General features: G+C 40.2%; 1 protein-coding gene across 1 annotated transcript; it reads right to left on the reverse strand.

Moving 5' to 3' along the window:
* Positions 1-290: 290 nt before the first annotated feature.
* On the reverse strand, positions 291-18,250 carry DNAJB11 (DnaJ heat shock protein family (Hsp40) member B11). The gene is made up of 10 exons (XM_014843343.3): positions 17,899-18,250; positions 15,115-15,271; positions 10,966-11,063; positions 9,087-9,219; positions 5,156-5,298; positions 4,296-4,378; positions 3,595-3,652; positions 2,378-2,489; positions 1,753-1,912; positions 291-746 (listed from the first exon to the last, which is right to left on the reverse strand). Exons 1-10 carry the CDS (start codon positions 17,964-17,966, stop codon positions 682-684), a joined length of 1,077 nt encoding a protein of 358 aa, XP_014698829.1. The 5' UTR covers positions 17,967-18,250; the 3' UTR covers positions 291-681.
* Positions 18,251-18,388: the final 138 nt, after the last annotated feature.

An 18,388-nucleotide genomic window follows, 5' to 3' on the forward strand; every position in this document is an offset into this window, starting at 1 on the left:
CTCAAGGACAATTAGATCTTTGTGTAACCTTGATTCATCTACCCCAACCTCCAATCTATTCAGTTTCTTCAAGCTCCTTTCTAGCAGATGCCATGTGCGTTTAATTGTGTCTGGGGACTGGATCTTTATCACTCTTTTGCAGGTTTGTGTGTCCATCTTGCTTGATGGGAGGACAACACAACTAGCTCACAGCAGCAGGGAGGGACACTGGCCAGACCAAGGGAAGATGACCAAAACGGAGATGGAAGAGATAACAGTGTAGCTAAACCAACAAGAAACAAGAGTCAAGAAAAAAATAACAACAAATTGTATTTAAAAACAGACTTCTCCAGTTGGCATTTTGAATGAGACAGCTAACAGTTAACTCTAACCCTTTATATTGTGTTTCTTTCACTCCTGGAGTCCTCTTGCGGCTTTAATTCTTGAAACTCAGGCGGCAGCACCAGACATTGAATCCCCAAAGGGAGAGGTATTATTAAACCTTTTGCTGGTCATTTTTTTCTGAATGCAAATGGACAAATTCTTAAGCCCTCTTAATCATTTCATGACGATCATTAGAAGAAAAAAATTAAGCCAAACTTGCATATTGAAAACAAAAACAAAATACACACAAAAAAACCCCTGCAGATAATAAATATCGCTGATTCACTTATTTTAAACAAAGTCCAATTTTATTCACTATTAATATCCTTGCAGTCCATTGTATACCTTCTGCACTGATCCTTGCTTCAGTAGCTGTTTGATACCTGAGGAAAGAATAAACAAATGACTCCATTAATGAAAAGGTGACTTCCCTGGAGTTTAAGGAGCTTGTTTCCTGGGGAGGCTCACAAAAGGCCTTATGACAACCCCGGATGTGAACTGAACAAGTAACTACCAATGTTCTTCATCCACATGGAGACGCCCACACGCGCACATGTACATCCAAGATGATGGCTTGTCTCTTTCTCTCTCTGAGGCACACATACCACACACATCCAACAAAACCTTATCAAACGAGAAATCAGAGAGGCAATCGAAATGGAAAGAAACTCTTCAGCTCTCTTCCCTTCCTCCTGCCTTGTCCTCTTTTCAGTTTTGACCTCTTTCACCATTCTTTCTCTCACTATGTAGGACCCACCAACTGGGCCCTCTTCTCCACAGACTTCACCCCTAAGTCTCGAATCCTTCTAATGTATACCTCATCTTTCCTTTTACAGTTTGGTCCAGCCAGTTTGCTTTAGGTGATTCTGTTTCACACCCACATGACCTATCACTGCCCAGGTTTCAGAGCCCAGTTTACACAGCCTTTTGCAACACAGTGACAGAAGGACTTTTAATACTGCCTTTCCAGAAAGGTGAGTTTATTGCTAGTCTTGTGTTCACTAGTACTAGTGGTTGATGTCTGCTGTCGCTGGAGGTTTTTGTTGTTGTTGTTTTTTGGTGAGGAGAATTGGCCCTGACCTAACACCTATTGCCAATCTTCCTCTTTTTGCTTGAGAAAGAGTGGCCCTGAGCTACCGTCTGTGCTCATCCTTCTCTATTTTGTATGTGGGATGCTGCCACAGCAAGGCTCAGTGAGTGGTGTAGGTCTGCACCCGGGATCTGAACCCATGAACCCTGGGCTACCAAAGTGGAACATGCCAAACTTAACCACCATACCACCAGGCCAGCCATGTTTTTATTGCCTGTTTGTTCTCTTTCACTATCCTGTTTTCCCACTTATGTTTCACACATTCACACACTCTCTCTTCCTCTCATCATACCCCTCACCTTCTCTTGCTTCCTCTGTTAACTGTTCTTTTGGAAAATCCACATCAAATGTGATTATCAAAGAGCCTTTGATGTTGTTATTGTCAAAGCTGGGGAGCCCTTCCCCTTTCTTCCATAGCTTGGCTCCTGGTCTGGTGATCTTATCCCGGGAAATATGTACCTAGAAAGCAAAAGGGAATGGACTGGAGTGGGACTGGTGCTCTCGGAGTACAACATGCAGCCTCCAGTAAGCACTGGTGCCCAAAGCTCACGTCCCAACTCAGCAGAGCAGCAAGGATGGGGGGGGCAAGGGAACCATCAGTAGGACAGTGAGAACCAAAGAAAGAGAAGGTTTTCAAAATAAAAAGAAAAACTATAGCCACAAACAAGTCAAAAAGTAAGGTTTGTGCCAATGGAGACCGTAAAAACAAGACTGCCAAAGGCTGTGCAATTGACTCTGAGGAGCAGGAAGGTCTGTGGCTCATGGGTACTGCTGGCCGTTCAGCAGTAGAGGGAGAGAGGAGGCAGAACAGAGACGAAGAAAGGAGTCCCCGTGGTTCTCAATGACTGAAGCAGCTGAAATAATCGCAAATCATACACATGAAGGCTTTAAAAGGACAGGAAGCAGGAAAACTGGTTTGTTTACCTTGTGACCATCCAAGTGAGTGATATCCATGTCAAAGCCCACCAGGGACTCGACGAGTGAGACTGTCACGTTCGTGTATAAATCATCCCCCCTCCTTTCAAATATTGGGTGCCTAAAAACAGAACAAGGTAAAAATCCTCAACTTCCATCTTTCTTTGGGAAGAGTTCAGAAAGTTTTTAGAAAAATCTTGGAAAAGGATGAATACCATTCTTTCAGACAATAAGCATTTACTAGATACTCCTGTGTTACAGTATTAATGGAGATTATGAAGTTGTGTAAGATTTATCATTCTACTCTTAGGGAGCTTATAATCAGCAGAAGCCAAAGCACATAAGTAAAACTAAAGTAACTAGATTATGGAAAAGACAGAAAGACCTTCTGGCAGTGGGGGCTGAGGGAGATGGGCATCAAGAAGGGATCTGGGGAGGTTTCCAGAGCAGCTCTAGAGATGCAGATGAGATGGGTGCAGGGGAGGATGGGGAGAGGTCGAGAGGAAATTCTGGCAAAGACAAGGACTTGAGAAGGTATCAGGTTTATTCAGGGAAGAACACATGTTCAGTTTCTCTGGCAAGTGATGAGAAAGACAAGGTTGGTAAGGAAAGCTGAGGAAAAGATCTTTGAGATTAAAGAGTGAGAGAAAAGTCCTAGACAGTGGGGCCCATGTCTCCATATTTAGGTGGGACCTTTGTTTCAATGAATCTTTAGAAGCAGAGGTATCGCTGCTTTCCAAAGTGGTAACAAGAGAGAAATACAAAGAAGAAAGCCTGAGTCCCAGGCAAAATTCTTGTCTAAGCGGCACTTCTTGCTGAAGAGAAGCTAACAAAAGAAGAGCTCTCTCTGCACAGCAGCTGCATATTATGTAATAGAAGGTCCTTTCTATGGAAAAGTCTCCCATTCTGATATGGTACCATACTTCCTCAGTTAAATCCCCGATCTCTTTGATTCCCTATTCTTGTTTCCCTCTCCTTTACAACTCTTTACTTGTCTTACCAATTCTTTCCTTTCAACATCCTTTGGGTCTGTGGGCCCTGAGTAAAAAAGTAACTGGGCTCAACCCCGGGCCCCAGGGCAAAATCTTCAGTCACAAATAATCATTTACGGTATTAAGGGGATGAAACAGAAGAAAAAGTCTGGAAATGCCCTGGTGGCTACCCAAAATCTGACTCATCTGAAAAGCAGGGGCTAAAGAGACGGCCTCTAACATGAACTCACTTACTTGACAACTTTGATTCGGAACCGTAAGTCTCCTGGTTCCCCATCCACGTGAGGCTCCCCTGCTCGGAAGAGACCAGACTGTAAGTCACACAAGTGGAACGCTGCAGCAAATCTGTTCAGCAGTTGAGAGAATTTTTTAAAGCCACTCCCTCAGGCGCTGACTATCAAGTCTATCTGTGAGGGCAGTGTTTCTACCCGGTTATATGAAGTTTCAGATTGTTAGTGAAGATTACCTGTGCCTTAGGCACAGCAATAAATAACGTGACCTATTTCCCAAACAAAGAATGATTCACTGATTTCCTGAACTTTTTTTCTTTTAGAGTTTTAAATTTAACCCCAAAGGTAAGGTCTGAAGGCATCTTATTAATGCCAACTAGAAGTACATATCTTCTTTGATTGCTGAGTTAAAATTAATCCATTAAAGTCCAAACACTATAAATTTTGATGTAACTTAGGGTACTTGATAGTAACTTTTGGCTATGATATTCAAAGGATAAACAATAACGTTATTGCTTAAGGTGACGAACCATGATGGTCATAAAAGGCTTTTTGTACCCTAAAACTTACTGAAGAGTGTTGGAAATGATATATGCATTTACTGTGTGGCCAGGAAGATATGGAGTGAGGTAGGGGTGGGAGGTATTCACAAGCAAGCAGAGAGCCGAAAGTTATGACAATAAAACATCAATATCAACATTTCACCTTCTCCAATAAAGGGGTACTCCATGCCATCTCTCACCCCGGGTTCTATTTCTACCTCCAGGGTTCGTTCTTCATTCACTAGTCTGAGACAAAGAGAATTTAAAAAGAAAAAAAATGAAAAAACAAACCACATCCCAGGTACAGACAATTAAAGGTTTATCTGTTCTATCAGAGCTTTTTCTTGGAAGACTATCCTGTAGCTTTAGTTGACACACAGCCATCTGATATCCATTTACGTCTTCTACATGTGAAAAGCCAGGGCAAAGCTACTATGTATTATGTAATCATGCAAGTGCTGCCTCCAAAAGGGCCTGCAGTAGATGATTACTCTGAACTGAGTGATCACTAACAGAGAAAACTACTCACATGCACATAAATCTGCACCTGGAAGGACAAGGTCATGTTTATCAGGAATCCAGCAGGAGAGTTTATCCTATCTGATTTTTTCCTGATCCCACAAATAACTGATCCAGTTTTAATATATATAATTTAAGCTTCAATTAAATAGTTGCTTTTATAACATAATCAGTAAATAGGACTTCTCTAACCTGAAATATTAGCTGGACATAAGACTGTTCTAATATTGCAAGTAGGAAAAATAAACATCAACATTTTTTAAGTATATTCAGAAATAAAGGGCACTGCTTACTAGTTCAGAAACATAAAAGAAGACAGAAGAAATACTTTTGGAAAAACAAACATGTACATTTCTTTGCTCTATCCTCTCATAGAATATGAGACAGAGAGAGAAGGGTGGGGCAAGGGAGGGAAAACAAATCTAGATATGGACCATTAGCACTTTATTAGACTGATGAGATGGTTCAACCGTCTCTTGGTAGAACAAAGGTGCTTTCACTCACTTGACATTGGGGCACTCATCGCAGACCACCTCCTGGGTCATTTGGAAGCGCCCTGGGCCCAGCTGGGTGGTCCGCATCTCTTGCCGACAGTTGCATTTTCGTTTGCCAGGAGCCTGCCTCGCCACAGGCTTGTTTCTAACGACCTGAGATGTACACAAACAATGTCAGCTTCTCTCTCATGTAAAACAGCTTTTGATTTCCTCAAGTGATTAGGGCTCTGCACACACACATACCAGAGCTGGAACTTCCCCTGCTCTGGCCAGCTACCCCTCAGGGAGACTTAAAGCTGACAGAAGTCTCTGAGGAGTTACACATCAGCCCCCAAACAAGAACGAAGCAAATGGATATTTAAATGACTCAAATTCTAAAACTGGAGAACAGAGAGGGGAGTAAGAAAGAAGAGAACAGAAAAATAATGTGTATGATATCAGCATTTCTAAGCCACAACTAAATACTACCAAGTTAAAGTAGTTCACAGAATTACCATCTTTCAAGAAACCTGAGCCGTGTCAAAAATAACCCCTGAAGAACAACCACGGCCTTCAAAGGCTGGTATGTGGCTGTCAGCATAGGCTTAGTGATAACTAACCAAATGAAAACAACTCCTTGTTTCAGGCACCTCAGTCTAGGACTGTTTTCCAGCGCAATCTCTATTCAGATACTCTAACATGTAAGAAGAGACGCATTGATCACCTCTTTGTGGCTGACTGCAATCAAACATTCTGGTCCCTCTAAGTATGTGGAAATTAATACATATGCAGAAATGCATTCCTGGTTTTGCCTGTTTAATTAGTCAAACACCTAATCACAAGGCATGTGCTCATGCAGCAGGAAGACACAAATGCTGGGACAGAAATCCCTCGAAGCAGACCAACACAGGCAAGCCCAGGTCAACAGAATAGATAACAACAAAAACAGGAATTAGAGCAAACACTTTATAGCACTTACTATGTGCCAAGCAACACTCTCATCACTTTTACATATATGAACTCATTTAATCCTCACCACAACCTTATGAGGTGGGTACTGTTCTTATCTCCATTTTACAGAGGAGGTAACGAAAGCACAGAAAGGTTCAGCAACACGCCCAGGGCCACATAACTAACACACGGCAGAACCAAGATGCCAAGCCAGGCCATTTAGCTCCAAAGTCCACGCTTTTAACCACTACGCTCTCTCAAGGAAATTTTTCTTAAAAAAAGAATTTACCATGGGGCCATTTAAAGAGCAAGGACACTTACATCCTGTATAAATAATTGGATTTAAAAAGAGTTTGTTTAGGAACACACTAACTGCAAAAAGTGATGTCTCCTGTGCACAAGCGACAAGTACAGACAAGGGCTCTGGAGGGGAACACAGGCTCACCTCTTCTCTCCCACCTGAACAACCCATCCTGTTCTTGAAGGAGAGATGGCCCAAACATTTTAATGCCCTTTTCTCCCATTCTTCAGACTGAACAACTGTATTACAAGCCAGTTGCATCTTCTATAATTGTCTAGTCCTCTTCTTTCAACTATTCAGAGCAAAAGCCAGAACTAAGAAGAAAATGCTTGGCGGCTGGCGCCGTGGCCGAGTGGTTAAGTTCGCGCGCTCCGCTGCAGGTGGCCCAGTGTTTCGTTGGTTCAAATCCTGGGCGCGGACATGGCACTGCTCATCAAACCACGCTGAGGCAGCGTCCCACATGCCACAACTAGAAGGACCCACAACGAAGAATATACAACTATGTACTGGGGGGCTTTGGGGAGAAAAAGGAAAAATAAAATCTTTAAAAAAAAAAAAAAAGAAGAAAATGCTTGTTGTCAAGATGGCACATATGCAAAGGCTACTGGCTATCTCCTCTAAAATCGTGGAAAAACTATAAGAAAACATGGATTCCAGGAAATAACAATAACAGAATTTGTGAGCAAAATCCAGAGACAGAAGGCTGTTTTGACCTGGCGTGTGTACAGGGTGGTGGCTACAACCAGGGGCAGCAGCAGCTAGTGGGGGCAGTGAGAAGATGTTAGAAAAAAGCATTTGAAGTTCTGCTCCTGCCTCTCTCCTGAACTGTCTCTGGAGAAGCACTGTCTGGTCCCTCTCCATAGAAACAAAAGACCTCAGACACCAAACAAAAACAAAAAAACTCCAAGAAAACAAACAAAACACAGTTAAAACTACTGGGCAACAGCTCGCGCTAATATACCCTATCAAGGAAAGAGAGTTGCCAATATCCATAGGGGAAATATGTGCTCAAAGGCCAAAATAGCTGGAAACCTGAGGAGTCCAACTATCCATAGTCCCTGAAGACAACCAACTGGATAACACATGTATTTTAAGGAAGTACATTAGAGAAGACAGGCTAAGAAATTAAAGGCACAGTAACACTTAAGGAGATAAGGGAAAACATTAACAAAATGAAACAGTATAAGAAATAATATAAGAATAAGTAGAAATATCATGGATAAAAATATGAGTTGAAATAAAGACACAGCTGATGGGAAATTACTCAAATGGATATAGCTGAAGACTGATGTAGAGACCAGAGTGAGGCACTCTCCTAGAAGGAAGCAGGGAAGGATAAAAAAGTAGAATATTTTTTTAAAAACTTAGAAGAAAGTTAAGAGCAGACAGAAGTAGAAGGGCCAATGAAAAGGATTAAATATTTGAAAAAATAATGAAAGTTATTTTTCCAGCTTTAAAAATAGATGAATAACCTCAAATTAAAAGATCGCAAAGTTTTAGTAGGAAATATAAGTGAACTTATATTTCACTTCTGATTTTAGGGCAGGGAAGAATTTCTTAAGCAAGACATAAAAACCAACCATAAAAGAAAAGACTGACAAACTCGACCACATTAATTATTTCTGTTCATTTAAATAAATCTTCAATATAATGAAGAGACAAGTTACAAACTGATAGGATATATTTGTATCACATACAGCCAACAAAGCATTAGTAGTACGAATAAACTTTTCTTAGAAATCAATAAGAAAAGGACAAAAACAAATGAGCAAAAGACATGAATGGACATTTCATAAGAGAGGAAACAAACAAGGCCAATAAACATATGAAGATGCTTATTCTAACTATTAATCAAAAAAGTGTAAACCAAGACCACAATGAGATAATATTTTATACCCATTTGATGGGCAAGAATTGAGAAGATTAATAATTCAAAATATTAGCCATGTGGCAGATTTATAGGATCTCTTATAAATTGCTGGTGAAAGTGTTGGTATCAATCAATTGAGAAAACAATATGGTATCATCTTGTACAAATGAACATTGGTTCATATTACCCAGCAATTCCACTCTCACATATATCCACCCAAGAGATTCTTGCTCATGTGTACCTGGATGTGCATACAAGAATGTTCATAAAAGCACTTTTTGGAATTCAAAAAATTGGAAATATCCTACCTGCCTATTGATACTATATGGTCACAATGAAATTCTATTCAGCAGAGTTATTGCTATAAGTAACAACATGGATCAATCTTGGTAACATAGTAGTGAGCGAAAAAAGCCAATCCCAGAAGATAATGTATGGTATGACACCATTTTTACAAAGTCAAAAACAATGAAAATAAACAGTACATTACTTAGGTATTCATATATATGTAATACAACAAACAAGAGTGGCAAAGGAACAATAAAGAGAAAACTCAGGACAGTAGTTCCCTCTGGAGGGAGGCAGAGGATGGAATAGGGAAGTAGCACGCAGGGAGATGTAAGTCATGGTATTGTTTTATTTAGTTCTTGGGCTGGGTGGTGAGTTCATGAAACAATAACAGTGTATCATGAACCAAGGATTATGATTAATTCAATTCTATACATCTGGTCACTCTCCCTGCCCCATAAAAGACAGAGAAGATACCAAGAAACCTCTTGGTTTTAGTCAAAAGAACAAGTTCTGGGAGTCAATATGAATAGCTGTGTTGTTTGAACTTACTTCCACAAAATTTCCTGCATACACTTCTTCCAAAGTGACTTCTAGATCTACAATAATATCACTTCCTCTTGGAATATTTCTGTCTTGCTGACGAGGGGTTCCTCCAAACATGAAACCAAAATCTCCAAAGAAGCTGTAGATAAGTGTATAATCATCAGGAAAAGAAATCAGAGTTCATGTCTTGCAATTATTTAGTATTCTTCACATTGATAAAATATTGTACCCTACCAACGTGTTGTGCAAAACTGAAAGACCTTTTGAATACATGGGAGCCATACATCATACACAATTCTTAATTTATACAATATCAACTATATTGTTGCCCCACCACAAAAATTTACTTTTTAATACAGTGTTGTCTAGATATATAGTACAGTGCATATATACAGTTTGCCAATGAATTCAAAGTTGGGCTTAATCAATGAAATAATCAGTTTCAATATCGAGGAGTATCAGAATATTATGGACTTACCGAGAAAGGGGATAGTATATAAAACCCATGTAATGCTAAACCTAATGGTAATTTTGAACATTTGTAATGTTCACTTTATATGCTTTTTAGAAACTAACTTTGGTGAAAGAAGCTATTGCCCTGTACAAAAATCTTCGGTACATAATTAAACTAACAAAGCATCAGTCTTAGCAAAACTCTAGACCTTAAGGAAAAGGAAGTTCTGGTCTCTACAAGATCAAAATTAATTTTTCTAAGTAACAGAAGCATCACTTTGAGATTAATACAGTGACCTTCGAATGTGCAGGTGTTCCAACCTTAATGTTAATTTTTGGTATTATTAAGGACCCTCAGATCTTAGCACAGTAATGATGGCAACTATATAACTCCCTCCCCTGCACCAGCCAACCAATCTTAGTGAATGGATTCCCTAAATCTTAAATAAAAACAGCAACGGAAGCTTTTGGGGGAGAGGGGCACGAATGGAGCTTTTTCTCTTTCTGGCATCCCTCAGGATAACTTCCAACACCCAAGGGGAACAGGACACTTCCCCAGTGGGCCAAAACAGTCAAACCAATCCTGAGGAAGAGAAGGATTTCCTAATCATATTACTCACACATCTCCATAAGTCCCGAAAATCTACTGTCACCTCCACACACTACGTGAGCAGAGCTATTGCATGCAATGGGGATTCTTACTTCTTTTAGGGGAAGGGTTTACAAAACTCTTTGGGATCTGAAGAAAGGAATGAACCCTCTCCCCACAGAAATGCACACTCAAACATCTTTTGTTTATAACTTGACTTGAAACTCCAGATTAAGATCTCCTAGTACACAGCATCATTGGGGCATATGGAAATTCAAATGCTCAATAAAGAGGGGTTCAAAGAGTTGGAAGGAAAGGTGTTTATTATTCCAGCCACTCAGCACTCCCAGAAAGCTGTGCACAGCAGTAGATAAAGTGCCTCTACCCTAATTCCTCCCACCAATGCTGATGATCACAATCGTCCCTCTCCTGTTGAGAGCATGAAAGAGAAGCAGCTCTGGGTTTGGGAATACGAATTTCTCTTTCTCTCTGCTTACAAGAATAACTTTGCTCTTTAAATAGTTTGCAGATTCTAAGACAGCAAGGAGGCGAGGATGAGCTGATTTCCAACATACATCCCCCAAACACTGTGAGGGTTGATCTGACTGACATGGTTGGCCACATGGAGAGCCCTTCCAGTGCTACCTATCTCTTCTGGAGCTTTGTGAAAAGAGAAGAGGACATTCCCACAGTGAGGATGATGATGGGCCTTTAGGTCAAGGATCAGTTGAGCTGCACTCTTCAACATAAGCTTCTGAACAAGGGAGCAAGGATAATTCTTTAATGATCACTAAGTGATCCACTCTCAGACACTAATGCTTTGCACACAGGTAAATTACTTACTGTGAGAAAATGTCTCCATGGGAGCTCTGATGGCCATCTTTTAATCCCTCTTCACCGTAAGTATCATATTGTTTCCGTTTCTCACTATCTGACAGAACCTGGGGATGAAGGCCAATGGAGGAAAAGATCACGTGTAGGTCACATTCAGTTTAGGTGTGTTCATATTTATTTATTTTTTAACTCTGATACTGTGCCTAAAATTTTAGTGGAATGTAGTTTTCATTATGTATGGTATTAAGGCATATTTATAAAGTCATTTTCTTTAACAGACTAAATTCTTTGATGTATTATTCATTTCATAACTTCCAAATTGCTCAACTCGTTTTTAATTTAAATTTATCAAAACTCAGCTAGTCACATAAAAATCATATCAGAAATTAGCAATGTGGCCATGAAAGTGAGGGCAGTAACAGGAAAGAGGCGAGAAGAATATCTCAGGTTTACTTCCCATGCAATTTGACTCCAGTGCTTATGCTGTTAACCAGTAGGCTATATTTTCTCTAAACTATAAACCAGGATAAGACGAGGATAGATAGAAGCAGTAAATTAGGATACACTTAAAATTTGTTCAGCCCTACATTTCCATACCATACACCCCCTCACACACACATTAGTAGATTGGCAAGTCAAAGAAATCAAATGATAGGCCTATACTGCTAGATTTTCATATTCCCTTTTTCATTCATTGGTTTACGTAGCAATCCATTTGTGGAAGAATGCTGTCTGTCATATCCACGTTTAAGTTCATACCACCTAAGTTTGAATCACAGAGAGTAAAAAGGGATGCTGTTCTGTGAAGGTTGCTCAAGGTCAATTTCACAGCTTGAAAAGACTTTTTGAAGTTTTAACGGTTTAAGAAAACTATAGTCACAGTCATAGGTATATGTTTTCTCATTAGGTCCACTCCATATACAATACCAATGAATGTAAACCAAGCTAAGCTTCCATATTCTTCAAAATTTGCCTTAAAAAAAACAGAGGGGCTGGCCCGTGGCTGAGTGGTTAAGTTCACGTGCTCCGCTTCAGCAGCCCAGGGTTTCGCCAGTTCAATCCTGGGCACAGACATGGCACCGCTCATCAGGCCATGTTGAGGTGGCGTCCCACACGCCACAACTAGAAGGACCCACAACTACAACATACAACTATGTACTAGGGGGATTTGGGGAGGAAAAAAACAGCAAAAAAAAAAAAAAAAAAAGAAAAAAAAGAAGATTGACAACAGTTGTTAGCTCAGGTGCCAATCTTTAAAAAAAAAAAGAGCTTCCTGTCTATTTAGAGCAATCTGAAGTATATGCATACATACAACTTTAAAAACTAAATAACTTTATACCCTCTCTTTGATATTTTTAAACTCCTATTTAGACAGCAGACTGAAAGAGAAAGTTATTTCAAACCCATACTTGTGTTGGCTCAGGCAAAGAGGTTGGAAGTAGATGGGGCTGTAGATTCAGTAAAAGAAAGGGAAGCTCTGATTGGCATATGTAAATAGGACACACTTTCGGCTCAGGGCCTGAATAACGTGTAAGAAGCCACAGCAAAAAATGTATTAACATTTAAGGCATATTTAGAAGAATACTAAGAAATTGTGTGCAGAAAAGAGTGAGCACTCTTAAAAGCAGACAATGAGTTAGTCCAGAAGTTACCAGAGTACTTGACTAAAGCCACTGTGATAGACCAGGTGAGAGAAAAAAATGTTTTCGTAAACATTTGAAAAAAATAACTACTTCGGGGAAACAGAAGTGGGCAGAGTTAACTTAAAAAGAAAACCAAAATGGGGCTGGCCCTGTGGCCTAGTGGTTAAGTTTGGCATGCTCTGCTTCACCGGCCTGGGTTCAGTTCCTGGAGGCAGATCTATACCACTTGTTGGTGGCCAGGGTGTAGTGGCAACCCACAGACAAAATAGAGGAAGACTGGCACACGTTAGCTCAGGGCAAATCTTCCTCAAGCAAAAAGAAGATTGGCAACAGATGTTAGCTCAGGGCGAATCTTCCTCAGCAAAAAACCCCCCAAAAAACCAAAAAACAAATAACTCCTCACTATGCAATCTGGATTTCCAATATTTTCACTTTCAAGCCTACTTCTGTGGTCTTGTTTTGGCAAAGAAATGAATCCTGCATTTGGGTCTATAAGAAATACCATTTCAGAACTCCCTAACAAAGACTACTTTTAAGTCAGCTTCTTTTTGGATATCAGAGGCTTCTGTAATAACTCCCCAAAAACTACCCTTAAAGTTATTTATTATCATTCACTTCCTCCTTACTTCTATTCTGTCTAAACAATGCAATTTTATTTCATGGTCTTGGAAACGATTTTATTTTCAAAAAAGGTTCTTAGTTGATTGGCCAACCAACCCAGAGTCTCAACTAATTAAAATGCCAACAGTAATCCCAGCTCAGTAGAGAAGACAGATTTGTATTCACAAAAGACTCTTCAACTTTAATGGGATTCTGATTTGTGAACACTAATTTACCTAAGGACCAAACGCAATAAAGTGAGTGATACAAAGAAACAAGAAAATTTGAACTAGATTTGAACTAGTGACTAGAAACGTTCTTAGAGTTAAATAAAATGCAATCTCATGAATGATCTCTGCATAGCCAGCCTAGGTCACGGCTAAAGAACATGGCAGATTCTGTAAAGAGCATGGCAAATTCTTAGCAACAATTTTCCTAGAAAATATTTTTGAGTACTGGGTTCCCACCAAACAATAGGAATATTCATGGGAAATACAGTGCAAAATATGAAATCCATATTATCAACAAGAAACAAAATGGTACATATAATTTAAGAGGGTCTGCCAACCCTCTCAAGTTTGTTTGTGGGCCTCCTGTTAGGAATTCCAGCCCTACAGGGTCCCTGACGGTGTCAAGAGAAGAAAGGGGGACTCCATTAGTTTGAAGTTTCACCTGTATAAGTCACTGCTTTAGCTCACTCTCTTCTTTAATCTAGGAGGCTTTGGCATACTTTCCTTTTGTTTTTTTTTCCACTACTAAAATATTTTTCAGATTTGTTTCCAGCCTTCCCACTCTACAAGGATTTAACTTGAATTCAGAAGTTTTGGCTCCATGACTTTTGGAGTTAAATTATTTTTTTCTGTGCCCTTTTAGAAAATGGGAATAAATGGTGACTAGAATTGGTAACACTGTATTGTATTACTGAAATTTACTAAGAAAGCAGAACTTAAATGTTCTCACCAAAGAAAGAATAAGTATGGAGGGGATGGATGTGTTAGTTAACTAGATGGGCAGAATCCTTTCATAACGTATACATATACCAAATCATCATGATGTACACTTTAAATATCTTACAATTTTATTTGTCAATTATGCCTCAATAAACCTGAAAAAAAAGTTAAACTAGAGATCTCTTATTCTATTTCTAAGAAAGATGAATTGCAACACATACAAAAGAGCCAACTCCTAAATTAATAGATATGAAAGATTATCAATAGCTTATTTATGGAATTTTTTCACCATAGTGTTGAAAGGTTCTGTGTATAACAGTTTTTCAAAAAGTAAATAGTTCATTAAGCATTCAAAAAATATTCCTTAGTTACCAAAATTTTACAATCAGGAGAATTGACATAGAAATCTGGATTTCCACTACTCTTGAAAAATTAAATGACTGGCAACACAGTGTTTGCATTTGTATATGGAAAAATTGGCTAGGGTCAAGCAAGAAATGGGGCAAAGCCTTCAGTTTATCAAAGTTCTCATCAATTCCTATCAATTTCCAATACGGAGGTAAGAATATCCACTATCATGTTTTATCTTACACTTGCCCTGCATGTTATTTATCTGGTCCCATGGGCATGAGGGTTTGCAATCCTCATTTAGATTTTGTTTCTGTTTCTAGCTCCAGCTCCCAAACTGATTGATTGATGATCAATTGCTTATTAATCTATCAATCTTTCTTTCTCTCACTCATATTTTTCAACATTATTGTCAATAAAACAAATACTAATATGAAAAATGCAGGAAATGGCATCTAACATTACTGTACAATAGTGCATCAAGCACTACTTTTACTTTTATCTATTGTCTATATTTAAAAAGCAGTGACCTGAAAGAAGGGAGTGTTACTCCGAGTTACATGGTCTCTTCTGTATCTCTAGGTTTTATGCATACTTGATCCTTTTTCCTGACCCACCTCATAAGCAGCACCCAGATCCTGGAATTTCTCCTGTGCTCGTGGATCATCAGGGTTCCGGTCAGGATGCAGCTGCAGGGCAAGTTTCCTGTAGGCCTTTTTAATATCTTTTATAGAGGCACTGCGAGGCACCCCCAAGATCTTATAGAAATCTCGCCTGGGGTGGGGAGAGGAAGAGGATACTTCATTAAAGAGTTACAAATTACATCTTTAAAGTGAAATTTTTTCCTTTACATTTAGGTTTGCATCTGAGCAAAGATGTAGGAAAATGAAGGTAACAGGTGACATATACACATAAAAAAGAATGATTAAAAAGAGAACATACCAGAACTTGCAATGAGTCTTATACATTGAAGAAATCACAATGAGAGGCTATGTACTTTTTGAACAATGTTAGAATTATTCAAAATATCTGTGGTATTCTTCTCTTAGAACTACCTTCAGTCAAGAAAACCATTTCCCTATTTTATGGCCACATATTATTTTCAACCAATAACTATATAACCAGACTAACTCTCTCTTTTTTCCCCCTATTACTGACTTCAAATGACTTTTGGCTGTTTCCAAAGGTCAAATAACCCCAAAGGATGATTTTCTTTATTCAAAAAGATTATGTCACATAAATGTCTTGACTACCAGTAGCACTGTTGGAATGTTAAAGATAGAGCGACCGAATTAATTTAGATGTTAACATGGAGGTTAACACAAAGTCCAAATAAGAACCTTGAAGAAAGAATTACACCCATTTGGACGCATGAGTTGCAGGGTTTTTTGCTGAAAGAGAGAAAAAATATCAAACTTGCAGTCATTGCTAGTAGTTATAAAAGTTTGGCTAGGTCAGGTCTTAATTACAGACAGCTGCTAAAGCCCATACGCAGGCGCCTATAAGTCTCGGCAGCTGCAAATATGCATATGGCACGAGTAGGGAGATAAGGTAGAGATCCACTGACCTCCTTGCCAAGGACTATGCTGGAGTCAATTTAATTGTAAAAGGAATCTTTGCAAGAAGGGCCAATGGGAAGAGAGAATAAGACTCTAATAAATTTTCAGGGCAGGGACTGTTTCCAGGCCACAGAAGACACCAACGAATATTCACGGAATGAAATAAATAAATAAGCAGGCTCACAAAAATCTATTCCTTTTGCTAGAGTCACTTTAGCTACCAGAAGCTATTCTGAAAATTCATTCTCTCAACAAAGGGGATGGGAAAGTTATTCACAACGGAGATGCTAATGTAGTAGTGATGGTCATTTTAAAATGCAGTGGGGAAAAAAATGCACTGGGTACCAAGTTCCCGGTGATATAAGACAGAACATTAAAAAAATTATTTCATAAGCTCTTAGTCACACTTTAGGAAAATCATTTAGTCATTTCGTGTATAAGTTTCTAAAATTATCACTCAGAAGGGGTTCCATGAGGATTAATTAGGTGCGTTACCCTCCCCCCAAAAATGTGCAAAAACTTGACATCTCTTGCAACAAGAACTAAAATTGAAAGGTTCACTAAAATTTATAACAAAAGAGCTAACTGTATAAAGAATGAGGCTTACTTAGAACATGCTTAATCAAAAAATGGTTAAGAAACAGCTCAGAAAGATGCAAGGAAAAGATGGCTAGCACAGCTCAGTGTCAACATTACAGTTTCCAAGAGACTCCTTTATGAATGACTGAAATTTAAAGCTACAGTATTAACACTATTTATACAGACATTTTGTTTAAACACCTTAGAGTACTTGTTGCTTTAAATGCAAAAGGTACTAACAAAAACATACTAAGATAAACAAAGTATTACCTAGGAGAAGTTAAATTTTTTTTTAGAAATGTAAGATGTTTCACAGAAAAAAATTACAAAGTTTAAGCATATAAGAACAGGGAAATAACTTTTAAGAGAATAACAAACAGAAATTTTAAAGCTCTGCTAGGTAGTATCTTCTCCATTTAGAACAACCCATACATTATTAGAAGCTAAGACCCTACCTGCTCACATTCTAAAATATGAGCCTTGCATATCATATCCTGTGGTCACCAGGCTTATAGGATCATGGATCTTAAAGGCTGGAAAGATCCTCAAGAGTTCAGGTGGTCCTACTCCCTTCATACAGGTGGCGCATTACTATCCTCATGTTACACATGAAAATTTAGGTGGTTCCTTCAAGGTCATGTAATTCATAAATGGGGTGGGAGTGTGGGGGCTACAATCCCAGTCTACTATCTGTTGATGAAATGCTCTTCCCATTCACAATATCATTCAGCTTCCCAAGAACGTATCATGGAGAGAGACTGGGAGGCACGATGAAGTTTAGGCTCATTATCTTAAGAAGCTGGGAAGTACAAGGGCTCTCCAAAGTGCCTGCCTTGCTCCCTCAATGCAATTTCCTTCAGTTCCAGGATGGCTTCCCTACCTATTCTCCCCTTGCTTAATCGCCCTGGCATCATAACCCACCCACTTTAACGTCAGCCCCTCAACGGCTCTTTGCAGGATCAACACTGTATCGTCCTCTTCTCCAGCTCAGCATACCCCCTCCCCACCCAACACACACACGTTGTGTTTGGCACTGCATCTAACTCCCACTCCTCTGAGCAAATCCAGCTCTTTAGGGCCCCTGGAGCTAAGCTCCTCTCACTCGTGTCACCCACTGCTCTCCTCTCCATCGCACTAGCTTGGCCCATATTACCCATTCCTATTCCCCACTGCCTTACCACAGCAATGCCCCTCCTTTCTCCAGCCTCCTCCCCAGCCAAGCCTGACTCACGGGCCCCTTGCCCACAGGTGCCAGTTCCTCACCCGGCGATCACAGCCCCGATCAGGTACAGCAGCAACAGGCAGAAGGTGCCCAGGTTCTGCGGGGCCATGATTTCTCTGTGCCGGCCCCTGTGCCGGCCCCTGTCCCTCGCACTCCTCACAGCCTCCTCCGCCGCCGCGTCGCCTCGCCAGCCCACCCCGTCCTGAGAAACCGCCTCACACCGAGGTCTCCTACTAGGTCCGGAGCGACATCTAGTTTGCCCTCTCCTCTGCCAGTCTACTTCCCGGGAGTCCCCAGTCCCGGCGAGAGAAGCCCCCCGCAGGCGAGAGCCAATCGCTGCTCAGGACATCACACGAGGCCGGCGCCCCGCGGCCAATCAGCGCAGTACACTTCACCTCCGAGGCGGCGCGGGCGGCCAGTTAGGCTTCGGAACTGCAGCCGCACCTCCCAGCCAATGAGAAGAGGCAACGTCAGAGAGTCGCGCCGCCGCAGGAATCCGACAGCCCCGGCATCCGCGAGTCGTAGAAAATT

Source organism: Equus asinus, chromosome 5 (genome assembly GCF_041296235.1).
Source record: "Equus asinus isolate D_3611 breed Donkey chromosome 5, EquAss-T2T_v2, whole genome shotgun sequence".
Lineage (NCBI taxonomy): Eukaryota > Metazoa > Chordata > Mammalia > Perissodactyla > Equidae > Equus > Equus asinus.